Source organism: Bison bison, unplaced genomic scaffold (assembly GCF_000754665.1).
Source record: "Bison bison bison isolate TAMUID 2011002044 unplaced genomic scaffold, Bison_UMD1.0 scf7180017864061, whole genome shotgun sequence".
NCBI lineage: Eukaryota > Metazoa > Chordata > Mammalia > Artiodactyla > Bovidae > Bison > Bison bison.
In genome coordinates, this window is record NW_011494633.1 from 7,177,885 (window position 1) to 7,194,776 (window position 16,892).

At 47.3% G+C, this 16,892-nt stretch overlaps 1 protein-coding gene across 1 annotated transcript; it reads left to right on the forward strand.

The window, feature by feature from the left end:
- The first annotated feature begins 11 nt into the window (after positions 1-11).
- On the forward strand, positions 12-14,477 carry LOC104985837 (interferon alpha-inducible protein 27-like protein 2). The gene is given in 6 exon segments (XM_010836226.1): positions 12-132; positions 7,390-7,540; positions 7,921-8,073; positions 12,507-12,536; positions 13,557-13,718; positions 14,227-14,477. Coding segments are annotated over 5 exon segments (648 nt in total). The 5' UTR covers positions 12-132; positions 7,390-7,467; the 3' UTR covers positions 14,457-14,477.
- Positions 14,478-16,892: the final 2,415 nt, after the last annotated feature.

Below are 16,892 nucleotides of genomic sequence, written 5' to 3' on the forward strand. Positions count from 1 at the left end.
AGACGCCGCACTTGATTCGCTGCGGCGCGACTGACTGCCGGACTGCGGAAGCGAGTGAAATCGGCCTCCGCTTGCAGGAGAAGGGGACGACAGAGGATGAGATGGCTGGATGGCATCACTGACTCGATGGACGTGAGTCTGGGTGAACTCCGGGAGTTTGGTGATGGACAGGGAGGCCTGGCGTGCTGCAATTCATGGGGTCGCCAAGAGTAGGACACGACTGAGCGACTGAACTGAACTGAAATGTAGGTCCTCCTCCAGGGCTTAGGGAGCAAGCGCAACAGGTGAGGTCTGCCCTGCTTCCTCCAGGAGACTTCTGTGCTAGCTCATGCACGGGAATGCAAGTTTTCTTGTCTTTTTGCTTTAGTTTCAGCGCACTGTGTTACGTATCGGCTGTGTGCCTGGAACCTCGCAAACGTTTTAGCGTTTAACCGACCACTCAACCATTATGGTATTCTTGCCTGGAGAATTCCATGGACAGAGGAGCCTGGCGAGCTGCAGTTCGTACGGTCGCACAGAGTCCCCAACCATCAGTGAGCAATAGGCGGAGGCATGAAAACCTGGGGAAAACAGAACCTCCAGTACAGACTGGTTGAGTTGTAAAATGGTAGTCGCTCAGTCCTGTCCGACTCTGGGCCAGCTACCCAGCTCGGGAGCGTTGCAAGGTTGTCGTGACAGAACCTTGACAAACCTTGCCCAGTTGGTGGCCAAGGGAAAAGGGACCTCACCAGAAAGAGGCTAGAAGTAGGGTCCCAGAGGTGGTACTTGGGGGCTGTCTTATGGGGTCCAAAAGATACATAGAGATTCTCAGTGGAGGCCTCCAAAAAACTAACAAAAGCATCTGTATTAGTCAGGGTTCTCCCTGGTGGCTCAGATGGTAAAGAATCTGCCTGCCATGCTGGAGACCTGAATTTGATCCCTGGGTTGGGAAGATTCCCTGGAGAAGGAAATGGCAACCTACTCTAGTATTCTTGCCTGGGAAATCCCATGGACAGAGGAGCCTGGTGGGCTACAGTCTATGGAGTTGCAAAGAGTCAGACATGACCAAGAGACTAACACTTTCAATTTCACTTTCCCCCGAGACCCAGAATCAACAGAATACCATATATAGAGAGAGGTTTGTTTTAAGGAATTGAGTTACAGTGATTGTGGAAACTGAGTGAATCCAAGATCTGCTGAGGTAGTCCAGCAGGCTGAAGACTCAGGGAAAGCATCCTAAGGCAATTAGCTCGCAGAATCCCTGATTGCTGAGGGAAAGTCAATTTTTGTTGTATTAAGGCCTTCAACTGCTTGGCTGGGGCACACCCACACCGTAGAGGGGAATCTACTTTGCTCAAAGTCCACAGATTTAAATGTTAATGTCCTTTAGGACTTCCTGGTGGTCCAGTAGTTAAGAATCTGTCTTCCAATGCAAGGGATACAGGTTGACTCCCTGGATGAGGAACTAACGTCTCCCAGGCCGTGGAGCAACAACCATACCAGTGCACTGCAATGGAGACCCAGCACACCGCAAAATTGTAATAATAATTATAATAATAATATTTTTTTAATGTTTGGTGTTGTTCAGTCACTAAGTTGCGTCCAGCTTTTGTGACCCAGTGGACTGCAGCACACCAGGTTGCCCTGTCCTTCATTATCTCCCAGAGCTTGCTCAAACTCATGTCCATTGAGTCAGTGATGCCATCCAACCAGCTCATCCTGTCGCCCACTTCTCCTCCTGCCCTCAATCTTTCCCAACTTCAAGGTCTTTTCCAATGAGCTCAGATGGCCAAAGTATTGGAGCTTCAGCATCAGTCCTTCCAATGAATATTCAGGATTGATTTCCCTTAGGATTGACTGTTTTGATCTCCCTGGTGTCCAAGGGACTCTCTAGAGTCTTCTCCAGCATCACAGTTTGAAGGCATCAGTTCTTCAGCGCTCAGCCTTCTTTATGGTCCAACTCTCACATCCATCCATGACTACTGGAAAAACCATCACTTTGATTATACAGACCTTTATCGGCAAAGCAAGGTCTCTGGTTTTTAATATGCTGTCTAGATATTAAATATTAATCTCATCTAAAAACACCTTCACAAAAACATGTAGAATAATGTGTGAAAAATATCTGGGCATGATGACCCAGTCAAACTGATGCATAAAATTAACCATCAAAACATCCTTGGAGAGAAAAGGGCAGCTTTTGTTTGGATGTCCTCCCTGACCGAGACAGCTCTATTGGACAGTCAAGAGACCTCTACATACTGTACCACCTAAAGTAAAATAGCTTTTTGCACCTTTATGTCTCATGGCTCTACTCAGTTGACCCTGACGTTGCCAAAAGCAGCCATTTGGTAAGGAAGTAGAGGAAAGAAAAGCGAGGAGCAGATTCTGTCTCCCTTCCCCTTCTGAAACCTCTCCACATGAGAGCCTGAATCAAATCTAAGCTGGGGAAAGGGGAGAAGTTATGAATGACACATGAGATGGAAATTCTGACATCAGATTAAGTTTTTATGTATGCATTATTTTTTCATAATAAAACTTTTCCTGATTATTATAGATACAATGTTGAAATGGCATTCTTTCTGAGTTGGTTTCAAACTGAGAAGAAAACAATAGCTGTCAAATTTCCTCACTCTGCAAAGTAAGTTGCTTGGAGAGCCTTAGACCTGGCAAGGAAGTTGTCTCAAAACCAGCTTTGTGACCCTTAGCTCAATATGTAGTTCAAAGTATAAAAGCATTGAGATTGAATTAACTTGAAATTTGTAATAATTTCCTTGCCGAATGTTGTTTCAAACATGTAACCACAGTTGAATAAAGTATAATTCAGGCTAAGAATTTGTCTCAACATCTCCTTCTTCAGGATTCCCAGAGCTTTTGCTGTGCTGAATAGCACTTGTAGCTCTGTATTAGAGAGAGAGATGTATTTTTCTTGTCTTATATTTCTTCCTAGATTGCAAACTCCTCACCAAATCCCATCAGATTTATCTTGGCATCCCCCCAAAATGTCTAATCAATGTCTGACTGACTTTGTGAGTCATAGATATTTGTTGAGTGAATGAATGAATGAATGAGTAAGCAGTTGATTCTAGCTGAGAACAGACTCTTCAACTCCACTTTTGTAGTTGAACCTGGTACCAAAAGTTACAGAGTACTGACCTGGTCAGCCATTTGTTGACAGTTCATAGCGGCTTTAATAGCTAATAGCTGAAAACCGGAAACAACCAAGATAGGTGAATGGATAAACAAACGGCAGTGTACATAATCTTTTTGCAATATATACATGTATTAAATCACATTGCACACTATAACTTACACAATGGTATACATCAATTATGTTTCAATAAAACTGGGGGAAAAACCCTGTGGATCTATATCATGGTATACTTCTCAACAATATAAAGGAACAAACTATTGATGCACACAACTTCAATGGATCTAAACTGCATTATGTTGAATGAAAAAAAGCCCATCACGAAATATATAACATTCTTAAAATGACATAATTATAGACATATAAAACAGATTAGTGGTTTCAAGGGATAAGGAAAGCTGGGCCAGGGAGATAGTTAGAGGTTCAATATGAGGCTTCAGTTAGAGAGAGGTTTGGTGGTGATGGAATAGTTCTGTATCTTGAGGCAATATTGGTTACACATGTAGTAAAATGACATACACACTCTTTCTACCAATGTTAGCTTCCTAGCTTTTAGCTTATACTATCATTACATAATATATAAGCAATGGAGTTAACTGGGTGAAGGATCCTCAGAACCCCTCTGCACGAACTTGGGAACTTCTTTAAATCTATCATTATTTGAATGTTTAACAAGTGAAGAAACTACATCACCCATATATTCTTATCACAAAGTATTTAACCTGCATCTAATTCTGATTACTAAAATAATTAATACTAGTAGTAAAACAATTAATTTGCTATTCATTCTTAAAGGGAAATAATTTTGGCATTTTGTTTTAGCAGAAGGTGATGTGAAGTAATAGGGAATATCATGATGATGTGAAATAATAAGGAAAAAAAAATATATATATATATTGATCTTTGACCCTAATGCCTAACAACAGAACTCCTAAAACCTTTGTACCAGTGATAGGTGCATCTTACAGAGAGCTCCTATATTCCTTGGAGTCTCCTCAGTGACAGAAACATCCTTTGTTCTAATGTGATTCTAGCTGGGCTCCTGGATGGGAGCTGGTCACCAGAAAGACCAAGCCATGATCAGCCCCAACCCCAATCCTGCAGGGCGAGGAGAGGGATAAAAATGAAGCTAATATTCCATCACACCTACACTATGGGGCCTCCATCAACATCCCTACAATATGGAGTTCTGAGAACTGCCAATTGGGAAACAATAACACATCCACACTCTGGAAGGGTGATGCACCCCAGACTCCGCAGGGACCGCAACTCCTGTGCTCCAGCCTCATCGGAGGTATCTTTCCATCTGGCTGTTGACTTGCATCCTTTAATACTCTTTGTAGTATATCAGTAATAGTAAGGAAAGTGCTTTTCTGAGTTCCGTAAGCCTTTTGGCAAATTATAGAACCCAAGGAAGAGGTTATGTAACCGAATGTGTGTCCGTGTGCCCAGCAAACAGTGGGGCCAAACAATATCAAAACGTCAGTTTGGAGCAGAGGACTGTTTCTTGCAGGGCCAGGAAGGAGACAGGTGGCTCATGCCTTAAAAATCCAGAAATCTGGAAGCTTTCAGTAAAGCCCCTTTCTAGGAAAAACGAGGGAGGGGTGTATTTGATTATTGTAACCTTCCTGATGTCAGATCCCTTGTTCTAGAGGTCAGGTCCCAGTCAGGGCACTATGTTCCTGTAAATCTCCACCAAACAAAGATTATTCTCTGTCCTGCCAAGGAAGCAGGAAGAGCAAGGTCCCAAGGTACAACTTTTGCCCTCCGAGGCTCAGGCCCTGCCTAAGAGGAGAGAAGGTACATGAAGGGGTAGGTTACCCTGCCCAGGTCAAGTACCCCATCAGGGTCCTCCCACAGTGCCCAGACCTGGTTGAGGAGGCAGATCTCAGCTGGTGGTGCCCTCAGGGCCTGGTCCCCAAACCCTGTCCAGGTATCATCATGAAGGAGCAGGCATCCAGAACCCAGTCAGTTCTCAAGCTCCTCCGGCGCCACAGACGGGACCGGGTCCCAGACCGTGACCCAAGGTGACCACCACAGCCCTTAGGTCAAAGAGACAGGGATGGATGGTGTTTTTAATGTCACCTGTGATCGGACGATACCAGTCTTTTCTGTTTCATAGGCTGTCTTTCTAGCTATCTTCTAGTGACAGGAATTTCAGAGAAACCAATCGGCCTGATTCTCCAGGTTGGGGATGTTCCTTGTGTCCTGAATTCTGCCAGGAAAGTCAACACCACGTGACACCGAGGAGGGGCTCCCGCAGCCTCTCTGCTCTTGGCCCCGTGGACAGCGTCCCGCAGTGGCTCACCAAAACTGGAGCAGATTTGCGGAAATGTTTGGCTTTGTTGTCCCAAAGCTTAAGCAGAGGTGGGGGTTGGGGAAAGACAGGGCCCTGGCTCTGGCCCCTCCTGTCCTCGTCTTGCAGGAGGGACAAGGCCTCCATTCCCAAGACACTCAAGCCCGTCCCAAGCAGAGGCCTCTTCCAGCACTGATTCTGCCCCTTCCCCCGTTTTCTGCCCCTTGTTCCCTGACCCAGCTTCACACTGACATTCTCACTTCCCTCTTCTTCTTTGTTCTACCATTCAAAACATATTTATTGAGCTCTAGACCCAGGAGAAGACAGACAAATCTATGCTATTCATAAGATTTATTCCACCAGGGATAAGGGACAGAAGGGCTTCCCTGGTGCTTCAGGTGGTAAAGAATCTGTCTGTAATGCAGGAGACCTATGTTCAATCCCTGGGTCGGGAAGATCCACTGGAGGAGGGCACGGCAACCCACTCCAGTAATCTTGCCTGGAGAATCCCCAAGGACTGAGGAGCCTGGCAGGCTACAGTCTTGGGGTCACCAAGAGTCGGACACGACAGAGTGACTAACACTTCAAGGGACAAAAAGAAGTAAATATAGTAATACCACCTATTCTGTGCATGCCAGGGTGTCAGCAAACTAAGGCACATCAAGGGTAATTCACTGCCTTAGTCGCAACTAAGGATTCCTCCCCAGGCACTGGTCAGAGATGGTGCTCTTGACCATCAACCTGCTCTGCTTCCTCCGTTATTACAGATATGAGATTGGGGCTCTGTGCCATTTGTCAGTCAGGAAAAACGTTTTGTAACGTAAACCTGCAAATCATGGAGGGCAGGGAAAATAAAGTTCACAAGAATTGCAGGTGAGTTCTATAAAAAGGAGGACTAAGGATTCCTCACATATCCAAGAAGGGGAATCTGAGAGGGAAAGTCATGCTCCTTCAGAAGCCCCGCCCCTCATCCTCCCATTAGCATGCAAAGGTGAGGTCTACGTGGCACCCAGCCTGGGATGAGGGTGACTCACCTCCTACTTGGACTCTTGGGGTCAGAGGTCATTCAGGGAGGGACTATTTAGCCTGCTGGAGTTCTCAACAGCCTCATTATGTGCAGGGCTTCACACACTACTCTTCGATCCCCAGCAATTACTAAGCAGGGTAAGCAGGGGCCTGGGAAGTGGGGAGGGGAGGGAGCTAAGGGACTCCACTCTCAGCCTCCCTCTCCACTTCCATCAGGACTGCTGTCCCTGTGACCAGAGCTGAGTGTGTGTGTGTGTGGGGGGCTTGATCCCACCTTTACCATGGGGTGTTGGGAACCTCTGGTCTTGTCTTGACCCAGGTTACTATGAAGCCCTGAAACTTAGACCAGGTGGGCAGTGAGCAGGGGACAGAGATGGGATGTTAGAGGTGGCCAGGATTCTGGAGATCAGGGAGCCAAGCAAAGTCATTATTAACTTCAAAACTGTGGTCTGAGCAGATTAAGCAGGTGGGCTGTAAGTGGCCCATAGGCTGCAGTGGGACAGAGGGCAGGGCTGGAACGGCAGAGAGATACCCCCCTGAAACCTTAGTGCAGCTTAAATCAGGCAGTGAAAGTGAAAGTCGCTCAGTGATGTCCGAGTCTTTGCCACCCCATGGACTATACAGTCCATGAAACTCTCCAGGCCAGAATACTGGAATGGGTAGCTTTTCCCTTCTCCAGGGATCTTCCCAACCCAGGAATTGAACCCATGTCTCCCACATTGTAGGTGGATTCTTTACCCACTGAGCCACAAGGGAAGCCCAAGAATACTGAAGTCGGTAGCCTATCTCTTCTCCAGTGAATCTTCCCAACCCAGGAATCAAACCAGGGTCTCCTGCATTGCAGGTAGATTCTTTACTATCTGAGGTATCAGGAAAGCCCGAAATCAGGCAGAGCAGTTTTATTTATTTATTTTATTTTTCTTTTTTTTCAGAGCAGTTTTAATTTCACACTCTGTTTCTAAAAAGACCGTGGTGTCCTTGGCTCCAGAACCAGTGTTTCCACACCACCTCCAGGATGTCAGCTAAAGCCATAGAGAGTGGGGAAGGCGATGCCTTGGGCCCCCTCCTGCCAGAATTGTTGTCAGAAGGTGAGTGCCCTTGGAAAAGCTCCCAAGGGTGGGTGGCCCAGAGCTTGGGGTTCCTTAACGTGAGCAGCGGGGGTCTGGGTTCTGGCCTGGTGCTGCCACCAGGTGCTCTGGGCCCATCAAGGCTCTTCCCCGTGGGCCTCAGCCTCCTGCTCTGTGCAGTCAGGACCCCCAGCTCTCCACTGGTGCTGGGCCTCCCTGTCTCTGTCTTCTCCCTGGTTCACCTCCAAGTACCCTTGACACCTCTCAGCTCAGCTTCCCCTGAGGTCCCCTCCCTACATCAGAGATCCTGGGGTCTTCAGGAAAGGGTGGAGGGGGCTGTGTGGGGTCTGTTCCCCAGCTGCCCACCACGCTTTGTGCTCCCCCATTCTTCTTTCTTCCAGAGGAAGAAGAACCTTCCCAGTCAAGCAACCAGGCCTCTGATGGCTCTTCTCCTGGGAAGGCACCACACGGGCCACGTCAGGGGTCAAGTGGCTCTGGCTCTGACCCCACAGATCCCCCCAAGTCGAAAGGCAGCAATTTCTACCATTATGCAGGTAACGGGTCTCTGAGCACCAGTCCTCGGATCCTCGCCCCACACCCACTGCTCAGCTCTACCTGCTAAGTTGTCAGTGTAAGGACAGTCTTCCTGATGGAATCTCTCTGACACACTGTCAGAAAAAAGCCACACTGTACACAGGAGATGAAATAAATGATGCTCTAGAACCAAAGGGACCACACTTCAGGGTTTAGCTCTGCCTCTGACTTGCTGAGTGACCCAGAGCCAGTCACTTGCCCTCTCTGGACCCTCATAGGTTTGTTTTTAAGCTCAGGGGTAGGGTGAGGTCACTCTCAGGGGTCTCTCAGTGTTGGGTCATCTCCAATAAGGTGGGGCAGAGGTGCTGCTCAGGTTAGATGCCTGACAGCCGGCAGGCCCGGTCTCAGGCACGGCTCCTTGCCAATCAAAGTTCACTGCCCATGCCTGCCCTGTTGCCCCACAGCACCCAAGGCAGGTAAGTTTCATTTCTCCATTTGTGCTCCTCCCTTGATACCCCAGGGCCTGGTCACTAATGTCCTCCCAGAACACACCTTCCAAGAGCAGAGTCACCTCTAATGTGGGGCAGCCTAGTGCCAGGGCACCAAAGGTACATGTATGTTTTTTCTTAAATCAGGTGATAATACACTATAGAATTTAATTTGCCAAGATGAGAGTTTGTCAGCGTAGGTTGAATAGTGTTAACTACATTTGCATTGTTGAGTACTTGATCTCTAGAATTCTTTCCATTTCTCAAAACTGAAACTCTGTACATGTTAAACATTAATTATCTGTCTCCTCCTGCTCCCAGCTCCTGGAAACCACAATTCTTTCTATTTCTAAAATTTGAGTAAGGTAATCTAATTTCCATGTCAGAGGTTTATTTCACTTAGCATAAGGCCCTAGGTTCACCCATACGACATAGCTTCCTCTTTAATGCAGAATGGTATTCCCTTGTGGTCTCTAGCACGTGGTGATGATCCATTTATCCATCGATGGACACTTAGATTGCTTCCACTTCTTGACAACTGTGAAAAATGCAGCTATGAACATGCAGTGCAAATCTCTCTTCAAGACCCTGTTTTCAATTTCTTAAATCATATCCAGAAATCGGCTTGCTGCTGGATCATATGATTTTCTATTTTAATGTTTTCAGGAACTGCCATAGTGTTCTCCATAGCTCTTGCACCATTTTACATTCCTACCAACAGTGTACAAGACCCTAATGATGACTGAATTTGAGCATCTTTCCTAATGCTTGTTAGCCATTTGTATCTCTTTAGGAAATTGTCTATTTGAATTCTTTGCCAATCTTAAACCGAGTTCTTTGAGTTCTCTCTCATAGGAATTCTATCTACCACACCTTGAATATTAGTCCCTTACTAGATACATGATGGAGAAGGCAATGGCACCCCACTCCAGTACTCTTGCCTGAAAATCCTATGGATGGAGGAGCCTGGTGGGCTCCCATCTCTGGGGTTGCACAGAGTTGGACACGACTGAAGCGACTTAGTAGCAGATACGTGATTTGCCAAGGTTTTCTCCCATTCTATCAGTTGCCTTTCCACTGTGTGGATTGTGTCTTGATGTAGATCATTATGGGTGCTATAACAAAATGCCATAACTTAGGTGTCTTAAAAAGAACAGAAATTTATTTTTCACTTTTGTATAGCCTAGGAAGTCACAGATTAGGACACCGGTAGACTGTGTGTTGTGAGAGCTCACTTCCTAGACAGCCATCCCTGTAAGCTTCTATGCTGGGAGGAACAAAGGAACTGGCAGGGGAATGGGGTGGAGGAGTCTCTCTCATAAGGAAACTGATCTCAACCAAGAGGGCTCTGGCTTCAAGACTGAATCACCTCCTAGAAGCTCCCCTCCTAACACCATCACACGGGGTATTAGGTTTCAACCTGTGAAAATACAGGAACACAAACATTCAGATCATAACATGACTTTGCATGCACAAAGATATGCTTCATTCATATTTCTTTTTCTGAAATTCACCTTCAGAGCTTCCTTGTTCCCAAGCCAGTACTTCTTGGCACGTTGGGAGATGGCAGAGAAGGAGGATTTACCCTTGACTTTAAAACACTCAAAAAGTAGAAACGATAGAGAATCATACTGCCTTGTGGAAAATTCTGTGGCAGCAGGAGCGCAGTAGACTCACATTGAGTCTTTAGGTAGAGGTGGCTCAGGAATATTGGGAATGTGTGGCAGAGTCTGGAAGATGTTCCTGGATTTGTCAGGCAAGAGATTGAATGCTGAGGGCTGGGCATGGCTTCTATTCTTTCCCCAGGATAGAAGCAGAAGCCAGATCAACGAGAGCCTCCTCATCCTCACTAAGGAGGTGAACTTTCGCCTGTGGGCACCAGGGCCAAGGAGGGACCCCAACACCTTCACTCTTCTCTGTACCCAGCAGCCAACAGATGTGTCTCATTCTGTGTGTTGCCCCCCATCTCTAATCCTGGACAAGGAGAGGTGATGCCCACGAGGGTGGCAGTGGTGGAGTCAGAGAGATCGGAGCGAGGCAGCCACAAGCCAGGAGTTGTCAGCAAGCACTAGACAGTGATGTTGAAACAGTCAAGGAAAGATCCTCCCCTGGAGCCTTCAGAGAGAGCCTGGCTCTGCCTACACCTCTAACCTCCAGAACTGGGAGAACATGAGAGAATGAACAGAGCTTGTGGTCATTAGTTACTGCAGCCTCAGGGAACTAATGTGGGCAAATCTCATTTTATTGGAGTTTGCAGATACTCTTTTTTTTTTTTTTTAACAATTTGAAGGCTTGTAGCAACCAAGAGTTGGCAGAGTTGGTTCATATTTTTAGCAATAAAGTATTTTTAACTTAAGATATACACATTTTTTAATACATAAGGGCATTGCTCACTTAGTAGACTCCAGCATATTATAAACATAACTTTTATATGCAATGGGGAACTAAAAAATCATCTGATAATTGCTTTATTGCAGTAACCTGGAACTGAATCCCTAGCACTCCAAGTTGTGTCTGGACAGAGATCAAAAATCTCATTGCGGTTGAGGAACTGTTGAAAGCTATATTGGAATCAGAATCTGTGAAAGGAGGAGCTGGGAGTTTCTAGAGGGGTGCTGAAATTGATCGCAGGGAGGAGGCAATGTTTGTCAGTGACAAGATCTAGGGCCCCACTGTCCAACAGAGCTTTCTGCAGTGATGACCATGAACTTTGTGTGATCCAAGACAGTAGCTACTAGCCATGTTTGACTAATGAGAACTGGGTCATGTGACCCAGAAACTGAGTTGTAATCTTTATTTCATTGTAATTCACTGTGGCTCAGTTGGTAAGGAATCTGCCTACAATGTGGGAAATCTGGGTTCGATCCCTGGGTTGGAAGATCCCCTGGAGAAGGGAAAGGCTACCCACTCCAGTATTTTGGCCTGGAGAATTCCATGGACTGTATAGTCCATGGGATCACAAGGAGTCAGACACGACTGAACGACTTTCTCTTTCACTTTCAAGATTTAAGTAGCACACATAGCTAGTGCTTCCCATAGCAGGCAGCATAGGTATAGGGTATGACCTTGGGTGTGTATGGCATAGAGTCTAAGATCCTTGGAAGTAGGGAGGTGAGAACTGAAAGACCAGGTTGTTAGAAATTTCATCTGTGCAGAAATGGAAGCCCTCAAGACAAGTCAGGGCTCCTGATGGACAGAGAGGTGTTGGTGAGCCAGGAGCTACAACCTTCCAGAAATGACTGGGGGCCCAAGGCTGATTTTGCACCTTTTCCTCCTTGCCTAGCATCAAGGCTTCTCTTCCTGGGGAGCTGGCTGAGCTCACTCCCACAGTTCCGGAAATCTCCGTAACACCTGGTCTCTACTGCCGAACACCCCAGTCCCTGCTGCGGTCAGGTGTCCCTGCCAGACCCAAGAGCTCTGAGCAATTCAGTGTGGTACAGGCTTGCTGGAATCCAGTGTGGCCAGGGGCTCCAGCCTCAAGGCAGCACACACATTTCCTGATGGGGGAGTCAGGGATGCTTTGTGCAGAAAGTCACAAGTAGGCTGAGCCCTGGAGGACAGGGTGCTTCCACTCAAGCTATATCCTTGGAAGGGCATAGGGTGTGTGAAAGATGAACAAATCAGAACAGTCAAATTTATTCCATTGCAAATAAAATCAGCATGCTTTTCTGACTTCTTTTTTTTTCTTTTTGAGAAAATGATACTGAAGGTATTAAAGTTAAGGAGCAGTATGAAACCGTTTCAAGGCAGGTTGTGCTCCCCTCTGGAGCATCACAGAGCTCTGGACTCTTTTCCATCCTCCTCCGATTCCTGGACTATCAGGCTACTATGTAAAAGCAGAGAGCCACACAGGGGCTGCTCTGTCCTGTGATCCCAACTCCAGGGAACTCTTCCCACTGGGACAGCAGCAGAGACGTAGGGGAAGGCAAATGCTGGCTATTCATGGGAGTTCTTTCTGTCTACAGGCAAGACTGCCGCAGCCGTGATCGGAGGAGGTGAGTCTCTTTGTAAAGCAACTCAAGGCCCCATGTGCCCCTGTCCCTGGGCGCCTGGGAGAGTCTGGCCTTGACTGAGTCCAAGATTGCCTTGAGCTTCAAGACCTGGGTGGTAGGGGTGGGGTGGAAGTGGTCAGAGGTGGAATTCTTGAGGTAACAAGAACCTTGCCAAGAAGGAACCAAAGCAAAGCCATTCACATCATCCACTGCCAATCTCAGCTTCTCCCGAGTGCAAACTGTGGGAACCCAGGCAAGGCGTTAGAGCTATCTGAATCTGTGATATCTCCCCAGAAAGCCGGGGCATGGTTTCTTGCAAAGGCTTGTAGGAAATGTGTGAGCTGAACTGTGTGTATTCCTCAGAACTGCTCTGTAATCCTTGGAGCCCATCCAGTGAGCCCAGTTAGGGTCATCCACTGGTGAGGGTCATTCACTGGTGAGGGTCATTTGTGGTGGCTGGAATCAAAGAAAATCAAACATTTATGTCACAACAGCCAGTCTCAAGTGCTCAGTGCCACATGTGTCCACCATGTGGACGGTGTAGACATAGAAGGTTCCAGGTTGCCGAAGGTTCTATGCCTGCACCATCTGAGATGTAGGGACCCAGGGGAATGCTCACCAGTGGCCTCGGGCCAGAGGTCAGAAGCTTCCACCCAGCACCTTTTCAGAAGAGCAGTTCTGTCCTCATACTGTGGGCCTGTGCTTGCGTGAAAGACACCAGTTCCCCGTCAAACCCCTGCTTGTTTCAACTTTATTTTATAAAGGGCGAACTAAAGCCCAGGGAGGGCTCCTGAGGTTCCCAGGAACACAGCTAAAATGAGGCACAAACAGGCCTGGGATTAAGGTTTTTGGAGGGGTTCCCCCTACCCACGTGTGTCCATATCTACAGCCTTCCCTTGCCTTGGACGCCGAGGCTCTCAGGAGAGCAAAGTGGACCCTTCACCTCATGTCACAGGAAGGTGTCAGGGAGATCTAGGGAGTCGGTCCCATGGGGCTAACCCCAAATCTCCCCTCTCCCTACAGCCCTAGCCGTGGGGTCTGTTCCCGTGGTGCTGGGTGCCATGGGCTTCACCGGGGCTGGAATCGCCGCCTCCTCCATTGCAGCCAAGATGATGTCAGCGGCCGCCGTGGCTAATGGGGGCGGAGTTGCCGCCGGCAGCCTGGTGGCCACTCTCTAGTCCGTGGGTAGGTGTCCGGGCAGGAGGATGGGGAGGGTGTGACAAACCAGCTCAGGATTCAGGCACGAGGAGGGCCTCTGTGCTTCTTCCAGCTTCGTGGTCATCAGGGTCCCTGGTCCTCTGTGTCACCCTCATTGTCCCCTCTTCTAGTTGGGAATACGGTTGGTGGGATGAGTGGCGTGCAGCTCAGGAGGTGGGCATTCCTCCTCAACCCTACATGTAGGTCCCCTCCCTGGGCCCAGCCTGGTGCTGTGGAGGGAGGGGCAGCCTGTCGTTTCTCAGAGGATCTGTCCTGTCGCTGATAGACTGACCATCAGAGTTCATGTTTCCTCTTTGGGCAGCCATGTGCAGCATCCCAGACATCCTGGGGTATCAGGAAGTAGAGGAGGGAACAAAGGTGGGATGTCTATTTCTTGGGCCTCCAGATGGTCCTGGGATTTCTGATTCCCACAGCCTTGCCGGGGGCTGCTGGGCCTGCCTGTCCCTTTGTGCTCTAACCTCGTCCTCTTTTCCAGGGGCAGCTGGACTTTCCACATCATCCAACATCCTCCTGGGCTCTGCTGGGGCAAAAATTGGGGCATCGTGTTGGGATGCAATAAAGAAGGCCTTTTCTCCATCAGGATCCAGTACTGAAGAAGAGAGTGATTCCCATGCTGGAGACGACCCTCCAGGGCCTCAGGATGTCAGTCCCCCAAATGACAAGCCCTCTGCCTCCCAAAATGCTTCAAAGAATCATAAGAAGTAAAAGCAAGATGCTGTGACCTTTCATGAGTGTCCCTACTGGGGTCTTATTTATCAGACAGGGTGCAGGGCATCTGTAGAGCCACTGGTGACAGGATATGGGCCAAGAACTCTGTAAGAATGGGCAGTGATATCCATGACAGGAAGCCAGGTCTGTTTCCACTCTATTGTGACCAAAAGTGAAAGTGTTATTCAGTCAGTCGTGTCTGACTGTTTGCGGTCCCATGGACTGTAGCCGGCAAGGCTCCTCTGTCCATGCAATTGTCCAGGCAAGAATCCTGGAGTAGGTTGCCATTCCTTTCTTCAGCAAATCTTCCCGACCCACGGATAGAAACTGGGTCTTCCACATTGCAGGAAGATTCTTTCTCATCTGAGCCACTAAGTGGGGCAATCTTGTGGGTTTGAGCCCTTAACCCATGGGGTTAACTCTAGTTTTTCTTAGAATCAAGTTAAATTCCAGGACACCCAGCTGCTATCCATAGGCAACTGGAGTTTCTTGTAAAGAAATCCACACGTCTGACGTCCAAAGTCGTCTGAGTGGCCATGATACTGAAAAACTCTGTTTTCTCACTCAGATGGTAAAAGTAATTTATGTCTGCGACATCGTAAATTACCTAGAGTTTTGCCCAGACTTCCAAAGTTGCTCCAAGTACCATACATCACAAACACAGGTACAGGGACTTCCCTGGTGGTCCAGTGCTTAAGAATCCACCTTCCAATGCAGGAGACATTGGTCAGAGAATTGGTCGATTCCTGGTCAGGGAACTAAGACCCCACATGCTTGGGGCAACTGAGCCCCCAAGATTCACCTACTGAGCCCATGTGCCCTGGAACCCATGGTCTGAGACAAGAAAACCCACCACAGTGAGCAGCCTGAGCAGCACCACTAGAGAAAGCCTGCACAGCAATGAAACTCAATACAGCCAAAGAGAAATAAACTAAATAATGAAAAAGATATGTACATGCAGTTAAATGTAATTCAAATAGCAAGTTTGACTTTATGTGACATTTTACCAGAAAAACAAACAAGCAAAAGAAAAACATATGTACATGTTAAAACACCAAACAGTATCTTCCCTTACTACTGCGTTGTCAAATTCCTTCTTAATAATACCTAAGGAACAGTTACCCATATTGACAAATATAAATCTATATAACCAAGGACAGATCTAGGATTTAGGGGTTTGAGATTAAAGTAATTGGGAAGAGAAAACTCTAAAAAATATAATAGAGAATTACAATCTAAAATGCCAATAGCACTAAAATGTCATTCAGAAACAAGGGAAGGCGGGAGAGGAAAGACAATTTGGAAGGAGTCTGTAGTCTTAACCTGTTACTCTTAGAATATCATACTTTTGCAAATAGTAATGATAGCAATGCTAGCATACTACAGAATTGTTCTCAGGAATTCTCCTGGGCAGAACCAGTGCAAATGAGGGTCCCTGAACTCAGGCTTCTTTCAGTTCAGTTCACTTCAGTCGCTCAGTCATGTCCAGTGTTTTGCAACCCCATGGACTGCAACACGCCAGGCCTCCCTGTCCATCACCAACTCCTGGAGTTTACTCAAACTCATGTCCATCCAGTTAGTGATGCCACCCAAACAACTCATCCTCTGTCGTCTCCTTCTGCTCCTGCTATCAATCTTTCTCAGCGTTAGGGTGTTTTCCAATGAGTCAGCTCTTCACATCAGGTGGCTAAAGTATTGAAGTTTCAGTTTCATCATCAGTCCTTCCAATGAATATTCAGGACTGATTTCTTTTAGGATGGACTGGTTGGGTCTCCTTGCAGCGCAAGGGAATCTCAAGAGTCTCCTCCAACACCACAGTTCAAAAGCATCAATTCTTCGGTGCTCAGCTCTCTTTATAGTCCAGCTCTCACAGGCTTCTTTCACTTAGTGGTAAACTGGTCCCTGACTCTATCATCAGTGGCCACATAGACGTCTGTTACCTGGGGGCATAAAATTATGTGTCCTTGATTTCGTCTTGTTTTAAAGGTTTGCTGTCCTGAATAACACCATGAAAATCAATCACGTACAGATATTTTTGTGCACATATCTGACTCTTTTCTTACAATGAATTCCCAGAAAGACTATTTCTGAATCGAGTGGAGTGACAGCTGTTATTACACATTTCTGTGATGCCGGTTGTGACCTAGGTATCAGAGCACATCCCACCCAGCAAGGCGTGAGCATTCAGCTTTCCTTGCCCCAGCCAACACCGGGTGTTTTGATTTACTTTCTCTGGAGCAACTGTGGGGGTCGTCCTCACTCAGTTCTGCTTCACCCCTGCTGTGAACCCCCAGGACAAGAGTAATGACCATATTCCCCAGATTCTCTGGTGACACCAGTTCTGCAAAGGCACTGGATCTTGTGTCAGGCAGGAAGACAGGGCTGCTGCTTTGCTGCCAAGCACAGTAGCGAGGACTAGGTCTTCTGCAGCAG